This window comes from Sitophilus oryzae, unplaced genomic scaffold (assembly GCF_002938485.1).
Source record: "Sitophilus oryzae breed Bouriz unplaced genomic scaffold, Soryzae_2.0 scaffold_1009_pilon_pilon, whole genome shotgun sequence".
Classification (NCBI taxonomy): Eukaryota; Metazoa; Arthropoda; class Insecta; order Coleoptera; family Curculionidae; genus Sitophilus; species Sitophilus oryzae.
Genome location: NW_022145626.1, coordinates 553,766 through 571,970, shown reverse-complemented (window position 1 = coordinate 571,970; position 18,205 = coordinate 553,766). Strand labels below are relative to the sequence as shown.

General features: G+C 32.4%; 2 protein-coding genes across 9 annotated transcripts in view; one reads left to right on the top strand and one right to left on the bottom strand.

Moving 5' to 3' along the window:
- The window catches only part of LOC115891936 (SH2 domain-containing protein 3C), a 236,290-nt gene that overhangs the window by 168,647 nt on the left and 49,438 nt on the right, over positions 1-18,205 (top strand). The window lies entirely within an intron of this gene.
- Positions 1-18,205, bottom strand: part of LOC115874051 (aquaporin AQPAe.a-like) — a 30,115-nt gene that overhangs the window by 5,901 nt on the left and 6,009 nt on the right. For 2 of the 4 annotated variants that reach the window (XM_030889112.1, XM_030889129.1), the window contains exons 2-4: positions 6,822-7,015; positions 1,861-2,004; positions 1,297-1,383 (exon numbers count right to left, since the gene is read on the bottom strand). In XM_030889112.1, coding sequence (XP_030744972.1) covers positions 1,297-1,383; positions 1,861-2,004; positions 6,822-7,015 — 425 coding nt within the window. Of the gene's footprint in view, positions 1-1,296; positions 1,384-1,860; positions 2,005-6,821; positions 7,016-9,866; positions 9,900-13,785; positions 13,919-18,205 lie in introns of those variants that run through there. The other 2 variants (XM_030889104.1, XM_030889120.1) reach the window with 2 other exon arrangements.

Genomic DNA, 18,205 nt, shown 5'->3' with positions numbered 1-18,205 from the left:
TGATAAATGCAGACTTATTTGTTCGTTTTAAAATAACTATAAAATATACGCAAATATAGATACAAAACAGCGGATCATACGAAATGATATGTGCTATACAACCTCTTACTATTTAATTAAATTTTTGACAAATATTGACACTTTTCTTTAATAATAAATAATCCGCTATTAGCAATGTTATAAAAGACTTGTTATTTTAGAAATATTTACGGTTTTTTATTGCTTTAACATATTTCAAAAATTAATATTCATCTTTTATTTTTTTAATTATGTATACAGGATGTAAATTAATAAGTTTCAAAGAATTCTGGAATATAATTCCTTTAACTATAATAACTAACCTATTGATATTATTTGTTTGGTGAACATATTTGTATGTGTTACTGTAAAAGCCAGAAATGACCGAATATGAAAAATTACTAGTAAAAGCTCACATTTACTGATTTACTTACACTACGCCAGTAAATGTTCAAAAACTAATTATGAAACTTTATAATAAATACCAATTATAAAACTGAAAAAAGTGAATTTCAGTAATCACTGGAGCTAACTAGTGAAAGCCCGCATTCAATATAATTTTGAATTTGTTCTATCCGGACATTACGATCAGAGATGATCGATATGGCAGCTGACTGAAAATTTGACGTGACACATTCAATTTTATAATCAAGGCATTCGATGCAATCAAATTCATTTCATGAATAAAATAAAAATTAGAGAATTAGAGAATTAGAAAAAACCGGTTGAAACCAAAGGAATTAAAACTCATTCCTACAACTTCGTGTCGATTGATAGTCAGTTGCCCCTTAACATGTAGAGGATTGATGCTTTTTTAGGTTAAGTATAAAGGCAGATATTTTAATTTTGGTGATTTTGTTTTGTTATAGTTTTCTTTTAATTTTCAGATAAGTAGATCCAGCTTAAATATGGTGTTTCAGTGTTTCTAAAAGTTTTATTTGTTCCAATTCCCTCCAACGCGCTTCCTATTGTATTTATACAGGATGGTGGCAACTTTTAGTAAATGTTACTCTCACTAGTGACTACTAACAATTACTAATAAAATTTTCTTTTATTACATTACTAGTAAGTTGACAGATTCTATAGCATTTGACTGTATATTGTAATTTTGGATTACCCTGTAAAAGTAAATAACTTTTTAGCAAACATCAAATCAAAAACAAACGAGGATGAGAGCTTTCTGTCTTACAAAATGAAATATCACTTTTAGTACTCATATCATAAAAAAATGTATTAAGTATTTAATTGTAAAACTGTTCTTAATACTAATAGTCTCACCTGCCATACTGTAATCGATGTATTTATCGTATTTACACAGACACCACGACCTCCAATAAACTCCAAAGCTTCACTATTCGTTACCGCCTGAAACACATAATAAATATTTTAAGAGTAACTGTCTCTTAACAAAATGTACGACTTTTACTAATAAGTCTTAAATCTGTCGTTTGCGAATTGAGCATATCAGTGCCCGTATCTATCATATGAAATAAAATGGCAACACCGCATAGTGCGTGGAAATAAAAATAGCGTACTATATGCAGAATTTTATGCTGAATCCAAATCTGTACAGGAAAATGGGGGATCCAATTTAAAAAAAAACTAAAACTTTATCAGGACTTTTTTGGAGACACCCTGTATAAAACAAAATATTTTTAGGATATGCCTCTTTATAAAGCATGCAACACTTGTATAAAACTTTTTTCATATCTTCAACAAGGACCGCGATATTGGACTTTCTCGCACTAATGGGCAACCCTGTATCTAGAAATTAGATTTTGATTAACTACATGATGAGTGTAGTAATCCTGCAGCAGAACCCTGTACTATAATTTAACTTACCACAAAAATGGCAGCTCCGCTTATCGATCCCAAAAGTTGTGGAATAATGTAATTGAGGATTTGCCTCCAAGTGATTTGATCAACGATCAAAGCGTTTAGGGTCACGGCAGGGTTGATGTGGGCTCCAGAGATATGGGCGAACGTCTAAAAAATAATCAAATTTCAAATTTTCTCGTGTAGTCATTTGCTTAATGGGTTACGAGCTTTAGGGATGTTCTCGGCCAAACTTTTGCAAACCTCGAAACTTTTACTTCAACCGTAGTTCTGGCAAAAACCCAGAGAACTTTTATATCTTGTTTCCTGTTTACATCTTGGATAAAGTATGATTAATAAAACTTTTATTTTATTTTATGTTTCAGTTTTAAATGTAAGGTATTTTTTCGTGTAATATTGCGGGTGATTATTATTTAACTCGCCGTGTTGCTTGGATCTAATCTTGCGAATTGACTTAGAACCACTTCCTGACATCCAATTGGGCTCAAATTTAGGATACGTGTGTATTATCGGTCACAATGCAATATTATAGTACCATAAAGCATATAAAGTCGTACCATATTATGGGCACTTTCACATGCTCAATTTAGCTCAAATTTGGTATACTTGCATCTTCGGTGACAATGCAATATTATGGTACCATAAAGCTGGTCTGAAAATGGGAGTTGAAAGGTGGCCATAGGACCAGGTTATGTTGTCCTTTGTCGAATAACATATTTAGAAGAGCTCAACATCCCAGAATTAGATAATTTAAAATTAACAGAACAATACCTTTTAATAAAGATACATTAATAGCATACACGGATTAAGAGAAAACTCAAAAGTTGAAAATAAAATGTTTAACTAAAAAATTTATTTAAAAGAAGCTTTTATTAAATTAAATCCTTCAATTTATTACATTACACAATTAATATGATATAAAAGCCTGTCGCGAAATTTATCTATGTAGATAAACAAAAGTACAATACTAGATAGGTATAGGAAACCCTAATATAGTTTGAAAGAGCATTTGAATCTGCTTCGGTTTATTTAAAAAAATACAGGGTGTTGCCTTTGCAATAACAAAGTTTTTATATAAAATAAATCCTTAAAATAGATCAGCAATTTTTTATACCCCTGTATAAATTTCAGGAAGCAATACCATTTTTCAATAAAGTTTATTTCTTTACCTTTAAACTTAAGCACAAGAATTAATTCTCAAAAGTAATGTACAGGGTATTAATAATCTATTCTATTGTCGCTTGCAAATTTAAATTTCTTTAAATATCTCAAAAACCAAAGATTTTAAACATATGTAACCCTTATAATAAATGCCATTTTTTGGGCCCAAGAATCCAAAACTGAAATAAAATACCGGGTGTTGCATAAGAAAAAATATAACTTTGGTATGGATCTTGGTTTTGAAACACCCTGTATATTGCAAAATAATTTTAAATTGCGCACCTTGCCTCCCCACATATACCCATAAAATATTTTGTTTCTACATCTTTCCGTTTTCGTATAATCAACCGAGGCGAATGAGGTGCGCCACCCTGTATTGTAAACAATTATTATTAAAATATTTCAAAATTATTTGATTTTATCTTGATTTTACTGAAAACTATAATTTTTCGAAAAGTAGAAGAGGCGAAAGCTATATAAATTTTAAATAAAAGAAAAAGTTTCCTAACATAAAGTTAAAGATGATATTATATTCCTTCAAATTTTAATATATTATGCTAAAATGTTATGCTGGGCGCGAAAATCTCTTTCTACTCTGAAATTCTCCCAGTAAATAATTCACCACTGCCAGGGAGATTAAAATACACAACAGAGGTCTTTCTATAAAACAAGGGAAAAACTTTTCATATTTCTTGAAAACATTCTTGTTTTTTTATTGTTGTTATTGGTCTGTTTATTGTTTTAAGGTCTTACCAAATATCTATTATTTGTCTCTCTAACACATGAATTCTTATGGAAAATGTAATTAATATAATTTTTTCGAATAAATTGTTTTTTGAACCTTACAAGTTCTTAAAATCCTTAACACAAAATCCAAAGCCGTATTTAAAAAAAGAATGTTGATGATGGTGGCTCTAAAACGAAATATGGTTTGAAACTTTGATAACGCCACCTTGTAGGACGAAAAAAGTTGAAAGAAAAATGGGAAATTTATTTTGATGTATTTACTCAAATAGACTCATAAAAAACACCGGTTCCCGGGAGATCAGCTTGGATGCGTGTAGATGGACAGGTGACCGTCTAGAAACTGTGTCGTGTTGTTTGTTCCATGATAAGAGTGTTAAATCAATTGACACACACTGCTCATTCACACCTCGTGAGTAAGTGTCGATTTAGACACTCGCCAAGTCATTAGGTCATTGACAATGATATGGCCGAGGACTGTGGTATCAAAGTACCAGTACAAGTATCCAAGTAAAGTATCAAGGTCCAGAATAGTCTTATCAGCAAAAATAATACGTTAACCCATCATTTACTTTACAATTTTTCTACAAACTATTGGGAATTTTTAAACTTGTAATATGACATTTTGATCAGCACCAAATTGAGTAAGTTTGCCACTGTTTGCCTCCATTTAACGGACATCCTATCTTTTCTAGGCCCGTATTTATAGTTTATAGTCGCGTCTTGAACTGGATCTTCGAAATGACCGACAAAATTACGTGTATATCGGTGGCGAAACGTAAGCCTGTTATTTTTGTCGGTCTTTTTCATCTCGTGACTGGAGTCACGTTTTGAGACTCGACTATAAATACTGGCCCTAGTCTCTAAGGTCCCAATAACGAGTCTCGAATTTGGGAAGCCCTGTAGAGTAATGTTTGTCTGTTTATAAATTTTGTTGCCCTATTTATAATACTACTGAAGATATTTGCGTTTAAAACTAATAGTGGACATCGAATTTGTCACCACACTCTATAAGTATAGCTTATTCTATTTAAATGATAAAAAACGGTTACAGAATAATATGTTAATATTTTAACTTAACTATATGGACTTATGTACCTACATATGTGTTCTATTGAAACAACTTACTGGAGAACACCTACACTATGTCCTCGGATTGTATTTACAAGAGGAAAAACTTTTTTATTATCTTTTTGAAAAATTTGCATTCTTCATAAAAGTTTTTGCTTGTTCTAAAATGGTTAATCCTGTTTGTACTTTTCCAAATTCCCATACCGTTTTAGAGGAAAATGATAAGGATCTTTTTTCTACGTCTCAAGTAAAATCGTGTTTCTATGTTAATACCATTTCGTTTTCGTTCTTTCATAGATTGTTATTAATTTTGATTAACTTAACAATTTTTAAAGAAGCACACAATTTATTTGTTCAGCGCTAAGAGGACGGAAATTTTAAAGTTTTTGTTTCTTTCACATTTTAAAATAAACTTAAAAAATTGTGACGCTAATCGAAATTGAAACAACAATATATCAAAGAATGAAAACGAAATTATAGTATCATAGAAACGCGGGTTTATTTTTGAGACTTAGAAAAAATTACATCTTCATATTTTGTTTATTTATCTTTAAAACGGTATGAAAATTTGGAAAAGTTTAAACGAGATTAACCCTTTTAGAACAAGCAAAATCTTTTAAGAAAAATGCATTTTTCTCAAAAAGATAATAAAAAAAGTTTTTCTGTTGTATAGACAATCCCCAAACATAGGGTAATACTTACATTTTTATCTTTCCACAAAAATCCTTTATAGGTATTTCGCCACTGCACTGCAAGAAAATCTACAAAATAAAATAATTATTTTTTGTAAACACTTCTGAGTTAAACCTAAACGGACGCTGCTTGTCAGAAGTTATGTTTACAGTAATACAAATTTGCCTAACAAAGAAAAAAAAATGCTTAACGTTTCGGAAAGTTATCTCTTCCGTCTACCGTCGTCGGAAGCAAAAAAAATACAAAGAATAAAGAAAAAAACTATTTAAAATATTTAAATTCAACTATTTGAGAACACTTTACTTTTTTTAAAACAGATACGTCTACAAGAAACCGTTGACATTCTGTTAAAATGACATTTTTAACTTGATAGATACAACAAGATAAATAAATATAACATAAGTAAAATTTAAAAATAATCATACAGAAAGTTTGGGGCTTTTTGGTTTTACTTTATTAAGTAATTGTTATCGGGTAGTAATTGTTAATTTTGAAGTTTAAATATCAAGTTAAAAATGTCATTTTAACAGAACGTCAACGGTTTCTTCTGTTTAAAAACTAAAGCTATCGGGCAGACTAATATTTTAAATAGTTTTTCTTCGATAACTGTATTTGCTTTCAACAGATCTTTCCGAAGTATTCGCATTTTTCTTTGTTAGGCTGAAATTCTATTACTGTAAACATAACTCTGACAACGGCGATCCGGTAAATTTAACACGAAGTCGTTTACAAAAAATAATTATTTTATTTGTAGATTCTTACAGTGCAATGGCAAGCATATAAAAGAATTTTTTGGAAAATCCACTACATAGGTATAGACATTTTTTATATTTTTATATTTAAACAAAGGTGCCAGGTGGCGTAGAGGTACAGGCTCTCGTCTACCAATCTCAAGGTGTGGGTTCGATTCCCACACCCGGCATTTCATCAGCCGACTATTTTTATTAAAATAAAAATAGTTTGGGTACCTAGGTCGACTCAGCCTTAAATGAGTACTTGGGATTCACAATCATGAGGTAATAATAGACGGTTGAAGCGTAGTGCTAGCCACATTACCTTCCTTGTATACCGAACGGCTCTAGCATGGCAAGCTGTACCTTGCTACTCCCAAGGCGTTAAACGCTATATACGGGAGCTATTATTATTATTATATTTAAACAAAATAATTATAGTCAATTAATATTAAAATTCAATAATTTTAATTAAATTTTATATAATATTATACCCTGAATACAGAAATTCCGCTCTCATGCATTATTAATTACACTAGTTGCTTGGTATTTAATCACAGTACCCACCTGTATGGCAACCGTAACAGCCAGGCCTGCGGTGAAACTGGTATGCATGCTGGATAAGACCCCCTGGATTCCTAAAGCGCCGCCCATGCAAGAAAGGCATAGCAGGGTTGTCGTTCCAAAGTATTCCGCCAACGCTATACCGAAATGGTCCCATAGGGTTGTCCTTTTTGCTTTCGGATTTTTGACGATTTCATCTAAAACAATAGAGAGAAAGTATTTAAACTCAATTTTTTGCTATATTTAAATATTCCGCATTTGGTTTTGGTTCAGAGTGAGTATAAGCATCTTTATAGAAACCGCAAAACTGGGAAAAAAAGCAACCGAGTTGGAATATATACCGAGTGTGTCTCAAAATTGGCTCACCCTATAACTTTTTTATTTATTTTTTCAGATAAAAGAGAGATTTGGTATGTTAGTATATGACATAAATTAGGATTGATTGACGTATTTGATCACTTCCTGTTTCACCGGAAATGAATACACCTTTTGATTTTTAAATGGCACTCTCGGTATATTTCTACTGTATTCGAAAGAAAACAACATTCTGAATAGAATGGTATATCATATGTCATCTTATGACATTTTCGCATTATGGTGTATTTGAAAATGCAACATGCGGTTCATAACGACAATTTTATTCGAAATACCAAGTGTGTGGTACGAAATTATTCGTAAAAAATGCTTTTTCCAAATATGCTAATGAGCCACCCTTGTTCTATTTGAAAAAATTGAGATATGATTAAAAATACAAATTTGGGTATCTTTTAACCGGCCAGGAGAAGACACAAAAAACATTAGACGATCAAAACTATTTCTCCAAGCTCCTTGATTAAAAATTAGTGTTTTAACACAGTCATGGGACTCATGGAGTTTGAAATTTAAAATGTGATTTTTTTTAAAGTTAAAATATCAAAAGTTGACATATGATATGTTATTCTATTGAGAGTGTCATTTTCTATTCAATAAAGTAGAAATATACCAAGGTTGTCATTTAAAATCAAAAGTTATAATCATTTCCGATGAAACAGGAAGTGACTAAAAACAATTGAATACGTCAATCAATCCTGATTTATGTTATATACTAACATACCAAATCGGGTTTTTTTATCTGAAAAAATAAAAAAAATGATAGGGGTGAGTTACCTTGGAGACGCACCCGGTATAGCGTCTTTACTATAGTTAAGTTATACTATAAAGTTATACTATAAAGAAAAAATAGCAGACAAGTCAAGCAAAAAGAGGAAAGAGCAAAGCAACTCACTGCTGAGTTCGTATACGTCTTGTCTGTCCCTTAGGACCGTTTGACACGGGACTTAAATTTAAGAACTAAAAAGTAGTTTGGGTTATATTTTATAAAATATTGTCTGGCAAGAAATATGTATGTATGTCACAATACATGATTAAAAATTAGAACCGTTTGACACGGGACAATATTCCAGCCTAAATTGTATACAATTTGTTGCGCGCGCATTTTTAGTCAAATTGCATGCAATAAAATAGAACATGTTCTAAAATCTTGCATGCAATTAGCTGAACTTACTTAGGTACTAATTACAGTGAGTAAAAGCCTCACAATCGAACATAGAGCAAACATAAACAATTAACTTAACAAACAAATGTAACATAAACATTAAGGTTATGTTTATCAAAATCAGAGAAATGAAATTATGTATTGCGCATGTTCAGCTAATTGCATGCAAGAATTTAGAACATGTTCTTTTTTATTGCATACAATTTGACTAAAAATGCGCGCGCAACAAATTATATACAATTTAGACTGGATTATTGTCCCGTGTCAAACGGTCCTTACAATGATATTTCATCTAATAAAATATGCCTTTATCAAGTTCTAACAAATCGAGATGTTACACGCTATTTTTATAAGTATTTTCCTATAAGTACTCTATTTTTTGTAACGTTTTTAACATAAAATCGTGCTTTTCTCAGTTTGAAGAGAAATAATTGACTTACATGCTTTTTTTCCCTGACCCTTCAATGCAAACTTAAAATTAAACGGTTTGGTTAGAACGTTAAATTCTAGATTGCGTGTACAGGGTGTCCCATTTTCCTGTGTTTTATGGGGTTTCTCATTTATGAGTAGAGATACAAAGACGCCGTTTTTACATCGCTGTGTTATTTTCTAATTATATTGTTGTTTTACTTTGAAAATTTAAGTAAAAAAAGATTTTTTGATAAAATTTTGAGAACCACTGTATCTTTTCAGTACACTACCTATTTTGTCATATAATTTTCAAAAAACTCCAAATTTTCCAAAAAAAACAAATCGTTGTTTCTGGGATCAAAAATATAGTATACCTCTAAAAATATTTGCGCTTATTTAAGACTCGCCCTCATAGACTCACCATATTATATCAATATACAAATATGTAAAATTTAGCAATTACTTTCCAATCAGTTAATGACTGATTTAATAATAATTACTATAATGCTGCAATTATTGTAGTCAGTTTGTGTGATTTTCTCTTGTAACACCAATGGTTCCAACCGTTAATAAGACAACAAATAAGAATATTTAAATATTTTTTATAACAGGTGGCTAATCGGCGTTAAGCTAAACAAATATAATTATTCTCATATAACTTAAAAATAAGTATTGTAAACAAACATCTAATCTATTTGCATTATTAATCCTCAGATGCAGCGAATGGACTGTTATAAAAATGACATCTGTTGATTGATATAAATCATGTTGCACAAAAAGTTTTATTAAAATAAACGTTACAGATTAGACGGCTTAGTAAAGTTCACAGACATAACAGGAAGATTATAAGTGTTGATTGATCGATAATCCAGATAAAACAGTAGAATATTTATATTAACTTATTGTGTTAATTCTTTATGTCTCAAGTTTTGTTAATATATTCAAATAACTTATTAACAAATGAACTGATTAAATAGCAGGAAGAGTTACTTTCCATTGAGACAGGAAAGAGGGATTTATGAATGATTTAAATAAGATATTATCAAAGTTGTAATTTTTGATTACAGAGTTTTCTTTTAAAATAATTAACTAATCATACTTACAGTCATACAACTTGTCGATCTGTGAATTGTTACCTAAATTAATAATGAGCAAAGTTAACAGAAGTATTTAAAACAGAATTAATAAAATAGAATGCATAATTAGCCCTAATAGCTGTAAATATAATATTCCTATTGAGATACATATATTAATTTAACTTTAATAAGAAGGATTTATTATTTATTTACCTAACCAACTATAGGTATTTTTATTTTCATTTAAAGCAGTAACACAAAGCAGTAGTTGATAAGTTTTATTAAGCGTAAATAATATATAAAACAATCATTCAAAATTAATAAGTACAATAAAAAATGTTTGCCACGAGACTCTCGCATGCTTTTATCTCGAAAACGAGACTCTCAGAGAGAGAAAATCTCGAGATGAGGACGAGAATTTCTTCCCAGCCGACACGAGTTGGTCTAGTTTCTTGTCTTCTAAAAGAGTTAAAGCTTAATTCCATGGAGGGGACATTTAGGAAACATGATAATAGAGCATGCTACACTCAGTCTTTCAATTATTGAAGCATGTAGCTTGCCACAAATTCTTCTCATTAATCTTTGTTACCCGGACGCATACCTCAGTTTTTAACAAGATACTTCGACGTGGAGTAGAATATTGAGAAAATTGCTTTGTTTATCCAAAATTACTATAATTTTCTAGATAAATTAATAATAACTATATAAAAAAAAGTTTAACACCAAATGAACGTCCTGTGATTGTGGTCAACAATAGAGTCAACAATTTGCTTTCTGCTTTCCATCGTGAAATAATAATGCTACTACAAACAGTGATTTATCTTCTTTTACACTAGAGAATTTGGCCTGCAGGTTTAGCCTGCAGACTTTGGTAAGCCAAGACTGTCACTGACCAAATCCGCAGGCTTCATCTGTCAGATTAGATTCACCTAAAAAAAGGAACAAAGTATAAAGTCGGCGGACTTTCAACGCTCTTTCTATCTCAACAATAAACATTTATCTGTATAAAAACTGCTATCAAACGTCGAATTTTGTCCCAAACGAGAATATTTAATCGAGCAAGGATATACGGCAGGCCAAGACTGCAAACCAAAATAGGACAGTTGGTACGTGGCAGGCCACGTCCGCAGGACAAATTCGTAGGCCAAATCTTCTGGTATATGGGGGCCAATGAAACTAGACCAACAACGACAACGGCCAGTAACGACGCGCGACGGAGATATAACTGTAGTTAAGCTAATTTCGTGCATTATTTTTTTAACTATAATCTTTTATTAATTAATTCAATAATTTGAAGCATACTTTCTACCTATACAGAAAAAAAACCTTTATTGATTTTCCCAAAATTTTATTTTTTTTATAAAATAAAGGTTCTTTTCAGAGCTATTAGCAAATTTGCAGCGACTGATGCAATGGTTTGTAAAAAATGTTAGATTTATGTCTAATTAGTAAAAAAAATCTATATGTCAAAAATAAAATATTAGAGTAATTAATCTGATATATATTTTAACATTTCTTCAGCATTCTAAAATTCTTCTCTTATCTAATTAAAAAAAATTAATATTTATTAAGATCTCTCTATGGAGTGTAGAGATGAGGAGAAATATCTCTATAGGACATTATGTTATACGCATAAATCTAAAAAATGAAAAGTAACCATAGATAAGAGAATTACAGTTGAGGGTTGGAACCTTTGGTGTTACACAGCAAAATAAAAACACTAAATCACCACAATACACCAAAACACTTTTACTTTTACACAGGGCGCGCGTTTCGCTAACCATGTTAGCATCATCAGCAGATGATTATAAACTAAAGTACAATCTACAAGTTGAGCGTTTATATACTCGCCCAGTGGGCACCGAGTGAGCTTGGCAAAATCTAGTCAACCGAGTCAGGGCCAACTGATTCCACCATCCGGTCTTTGGTAGACCGGATAAATCTTGCGTTGCCGAACATATTGTTGATAAAAAACATTGTATAGATCTTAATAATTTAAAATTAATTAAACAAGTCTCAAATTACAGGCAATTAGATGCATATGAAAGCATCAGAATTAATAAATGTAAAGATAGTATGAACAGAGACAACGGTCCAATTCCTTCAAGTTCTTTGTTCCTACTACTCTAGTGGCGGAAATCTAACTGTTACGCTCAGTCGGCTCTGACTCGGTTGGCTAGATTTTGTCACGCCCACTCGGTGCCCACTGGGCGAGTATATAAACGCTCAACTTGTAGATTGTACTTTAGTTTATAATCATCTGCTGATGATGCTAACATGGTTAGCGAAACGCGCGTCCAGTGTAAAAGTAAAAGTGTTTTGGTGTATTGTGGTGATTTAGTGTTTTTATTTTGATAAGAGAATAAAAGTAACATAACTAAACATTATCCAAAAAGCTTTGTTTTTATTTTTTAGAATATAAAACAATTATTTTTATTAGAGGCCCAGTCTATTGCTGCTGAATAAAAATCGACAATTTATTTCATGTGACATGAAAATAAAATTTGTATTTTTTTTTGGAACGCGTGCCTTCACGTCAAATATTAATAATTTAATAATAAATAATAGGGATAATTTTTTAATGGAGGAAGATATATTATCTCCTTACCTCTACACTCCATCGATCAATCTGTTGTTCGTTTATGTTAATTCAATTTCTATATTCTATATTGATTTCTATATTTTTCTATATTCTATATTGATTTCTATATTTTTCTATATTTATATATTGATTTCTATAAGTCAGTTCACTACAATAATATGAAATATACCACATCTTAGAAATAATTCGACAGGCTTTTTAAATCATTCATTCGAGTTCGATTATTATTTGAACATTGTAAAATCAAAGTGAATTTTTATTATAAAAAAAATTATTATAAAAAAGTTTTATTATAAGAAAAAATAACTACATTCATTAGCGTGCTAATTTTTGAAAACTATTGAGAATATGTTCATTGAAGAAAGATGACTTTAAGGGGCAGGTATATTGTCATGTATGGTAAATAAAAATGACTGTATCTTACCTACTGATTTTGTAACATACGAATATTTTTTCCAGAAGTTTGAAAAAATACTGGGTGTTTTTCAAAAGTGGCTCACCACTGTAACTTTTTTATTTTTTTTTCTGATAAAAAACGAGATATGTGTATGTGACATAAATCAGGATTGATTGACGTATTTAATTTGTATCGGTCACTTCCTGTTGCACTGGAAATGGCTACAATTTTATTTCTAAATGGTACCTACCCTTGGTATTTTTTTACTACATTATAGAAAATTACATTCTGAATAAAATAGCTTATCATATAACAACTTTTAACATCTATGCCTGAAAAAAAATAGGATTTTAAATTTCAATCTAGAGTGTCATGGCTAAAAAAGCACTAATTTTTAATCAAGGAGTTTTGGAAAAATATATTTGATCGTCTATTGTTTTTCTTGACATTTTTTGGTTGGTTAAAGGATACCCAAATCGTATTTTTAATTACAACTTATTTTTTTGCAAATACGAGGTACGAGGGTGGCTCATTAGCATATTTGGAAAAAGCTAATTTTTACGAATAGTTTGTTACCGCATACTTGCTATTTCGAATCAAATTTACGTTATGAACACAACCATGACACTAGATTGAAATTTAAGTTTTCTATCAAGTAAAGTAAAAAATACCGAGGGTACCATTTAAAAATCAAAAGTTGTAGTCATTTCCGGTAAAACAGAAAGTGACCGAAAACAATTGAATACATCAATCAATCGTGATTTATGTTATTTACTAACATACCAACTCTCGTTTTTTTGTTTGAGAAAATATATAACAAAGCTTTGAAATACACCCGGTATGTTCTCGCTAATTTTTTTTATTTATTGTTAATTCATACTTGAAATTCACAAAACACATCTAATTATTGACGTAAATATAAATATTTAAAAATATTCACAACGCACCTTTGTCAAATTCAAACATTTTTTCTTCACGCGAGATATAAAACAACCGTACTTAACTAATTAGAACTATTATATATCTGTTCACTATCTATTCTGTTTAGCTACTTAGAATCTAATTCACGTTCACGTTTGATTTATTTAGTCTCGTCTGCTCGTCTATCTGACGCAATGTATATTTAATATCATAATTTTATACCTGGTCCACAATAACAATTTAACTTTAGATTTTCTACACATGCGTTATTTTTTTAGTTGATCCATATGTGTTAGATAGCACACAATCTTAATCTAAGTTTTATGTAGAGATAGTCGAAAAAAAGTTCATTAAATCGTTTAATCCCAGTATTCTCATTTCAGAAGCCAGAATCAGGTAGACAGGTATATAATTTTTGAAGCTTTAAGAAAATTGATGAAGATTACCTACTCATTACTTTTGACTTTATTACAATATAGTTCGTGTAACAAACAAACATACCTAATGTAACTGAATACAGTGTATGTGTTACGACAAAAATAGATACTTAGTTAGTTTTAAAACTAACCAGCAATTTTGCAAAATGACCAAAAGCGCCATTATTTTGAAGGAATCCGTCTATCTATAGTTTACAATATAAGTGGTAAGTATGCAATCAATGGTGATGTTATGTGATACAGTCTACAAAAATAGCTGCTAGTTTAGGTAGTTACCGGCTTTCTATCTCAACCAAATCTCTCCATGATAGCAATAGAGAAGATGGTAAAATATCTGTTCCCTAACCACAAATCTGTGATATTTAAGTGCTGTGATATAGATAAGTTTGAATGTTTTACAAAGGATGAACTACTAATGGCTTGTGATAGGTTAAAGAATAATAAAGCACCAGGACCTGCTGGTATTCCTCCAGAAGTTATTAAACAGATGGCCAAGGTGAAGCAAGATTATGTGTGTGTTGTCAGTGTATAATCAACTTGCCCGGTCAAACTGCTTTCAGACTCAGTGGAAAGTTGCAAAGTTATTATTAATCCTAAAACAAAGTAAAAATATAGGCGAACCAACTGCATACAGGCCCCTCAGCCTCCTGGACGTTGAAGGGAAGATATTTGAACACCTAATACTGGGAAGATTAAACAGCGAAGTGGAGAGAACTGGTGGACTGTGCGACAGACAATTCGGATTTAGAAAAGGACGCCAAACGGTAGATGCAGTTCTGCAGGATATTAATTTAACTAAAAAAGCAGCAGCATTTAGTCATCGAAACCGCAGGTTGTGTGCACTGATAACACTGGATGTTAGGAATGCTTTTAATAGCGCGTCATGGCAGCTAATCTTGGAAGAAGAGAGAGGGGCATTAAAAATAGCCTAATAAATATAATAAGTTCTTATCTGTCTGAGAAAAAAATCTTGGTGGAAACTGAAGAGAGAACGAAATTGGTAAGAATAAATTCCGAAGTTCCGCAGGGATCTATTCTTGGTCCCACATTGTGGAATATTTTGTACAATCCCCAGTTGAAGGTGGATATGCCAGAGGGTATTACTCTTATTGGCTTCGTGGACGATGTAGCCATGGTAGTGATTGCTGATAACGAAGAAATACTTATGAATAAAGCTCAGCCTCTTGAGAATTTCTAAATGGATGGCACAAAAGGATTTACAGCTAGCACTATAAAAGACCGAGGCGGTAATTCTAACCACCAAACGAAAACTGGCACCAATTCTTTTCGATATTGAGGGAACATTGATCGTACCTAAGAATGCTGTAAAATACCTCGGAGTCTGGTTAGATAGTAAAACAACATTCTGTGAACATGTTACCCAAACAATAACTAAAGGGGAAAAACTCTAGCTGCATTATCAAAACTAATGCCGAACATAGGGGGCCCTAGGTCATCAAAGAGTAGAATTCTTGTACGCGTAATACACTGACAATTGTTATATGCAGCTCCGGTATGGTATAAGGCAATGGACAAAATAAAAACAAAGCGAAAGATAACAGCTCTGCAGCGCAAATTATGTATTAGAGTTTGTAGTGCTTACAGAACTGTATCTACTGAGGCAGTTGGTGTCATTGCGGGCATTCCTCCTATCCACTTATTAGCTCATGAACGAGAGAATAGATACAAGGGAGAGCTCAAACAAATAGCCAGGAAAACTGTGATGGAGAAGTGGCAGGATCAGTGGGATAAAGGAAAGTACGGAAGATGGACCTGGAGACTTATACCCAACATCGAAAAATGGATTGACAGACTATATGGTGAAGTGGGATACCACCTGACATAAATGCTGTCTGGACACGGGTGCTTCCGAAAATACCTCTATAAGATGAGAGAGATCGGCGGGCAAGCTCTGAATCATGTTTATTTTGTCCCAGATGGAAGGATGAGAAAAATCATTTTAAGAAAAAGAGTAGACTGCATTTCACTGAAACGAACTTGATGAGAAGCCTTGAGTGAGGTGAATTATTATGGGAAACAGTAATTAAATGTATAAATAATATACTAAGTAAAAAAGAAGAGGAACACGGCACATGGCGTTGGCAGCCCCCCACGTCGAAGTAATGCGTAAGCGGTTCCGGCATGGTGTGGTTACTTGAACGAGGAGGGTTTTTTTAGCCGGTAGGAATCCGGCACTACCCAGCTATGGGTGTCTTATTGAAGATTTTTTCCCTCCTCATGAAAAAAAAGTTTAGGTAGTTACCAGGTAGTTTACAAAATCTATTTCGGGTCTTATTAATGTAGATCTTGAATACGGCTAATAGGTTACGGCAATATAACAAATTTCATATTAATTTATAAATGTTGTTTATAGAACTGTATAAATATTAAACAGATACTTGTATTGAATGTGACCATCATCAATTTATTAAACTTTTCTATGTCACCTCCTGACTCTTTATTGTCATTTCCTGAATTGGATAATTATTGAAGTGAAACTTCTTTACGCGCGATGGGAGTAAAAATTCAAGGCCGTGACGCGGTTATGACACACAAGACACGAGAAGAAAAGTGGTAACGATCTTGGACCATCGTGACTCGGGCCCTAGGTGAGCTAAACTTGGCAGAAACTTTGAATGTAGTCAACCAGAATCTTTTCATGATATTTTAAAGACGTTTTATGCTACGAAACCCCATCATCAATGAATCAAATCAAAAACTCGTCCGATTTAAATGAAATTTGGTATGTCGATAGATTGGATCAAGATCAACTTGACGGTGTACGACATGTATCACTATGACAGTTAGTTTTGACGTAAGAAAAGTCAAAATTTGATGTCGTCCGATCGCGACCAAATTTGGTTGGTTAATGTGAGCTACTGTGCACATGGTCACACCCTGCAAAGTTGGATACGACGTTTTGTTTACATCTTCATCAGGGTGGGACTAAGGATTTGATATTGAAGAAAAATGTGGGTTGATTTCGGCATAATTTGGCACGGGCAAAATTGCTGTTTATGTGGATGACACCCTCGACGTTTCGAACCGATGCCTCTAAATGGACAAAATCATCAGGATTTTTCCTAATTATGGGTCGATTGGAACCAAACCCGGCACGTAGATACAGGTAACCGAATGGAGTCCTCAGACGGACAGACGGAAATAAGAAGTTTGACTTCAAATATACGCACATAGTGCACACATATTTTTTTACTATTTGGTTTTCTACTATTTTGCAGTTTTTTAAGAAACTACTCATACAGCTGTACTTGTGCTAGTACAGTGATGACTAATATGATATGGTGGTTGCTTTACAAGTTTCTTTCAAAATTAATAATAACTCAGTTTGAGACAATCGTGTTAGTCAGATGGTAAAATAAAAGCGTAACCTCAGAATTACCTTGCAAGTAGAGTTAAAGAGGGTCCATTCTATTAGTTTATAAACCAGCTAGCAATTTTGCTATTTTGGATGACTAAAACTCTTCTTCTCAGACTTCTCAGAGTGCTGTCTTCATTGTTCATTAAAGGTTGGCAACAATTTCGGCGAACTTCTGACGATTTTGGGCAGCTCGAAATAACGAGTGTGCATCCATACCAGTCCAATCTCTGATGTTTTTCAACCATGAATGTTTCTTTCTACCTATACCCCGCTTGCCCTAAATTTTCCCTCCATTATCAATTTTAACAGCTCATATCTACTTCCACGCTTATTTGACCCAGATGGACTGCCTTACGTTTCTTGGCTATGTGCACTAATTCTCTTTCGCACTGGGCTCGCATCAGCACCTCTTCGTTTGTGACATGTGCCGTCCAAGGTATTTTGAGAAGTCTACGAAGAATCGATATCTCAAGGGCTTCTATTCTGTTAATGGTATTAACCTTTAGAGTCCATGATTCACAGCCATACAACAAAACCGGGTGTACAGGGTGGGTCAAATTCGACGCTTTTAAATGGAAACACCCTTTTCTATAGGAGATAGACGAAAACTAATATCGGTGTCTGGAGCTC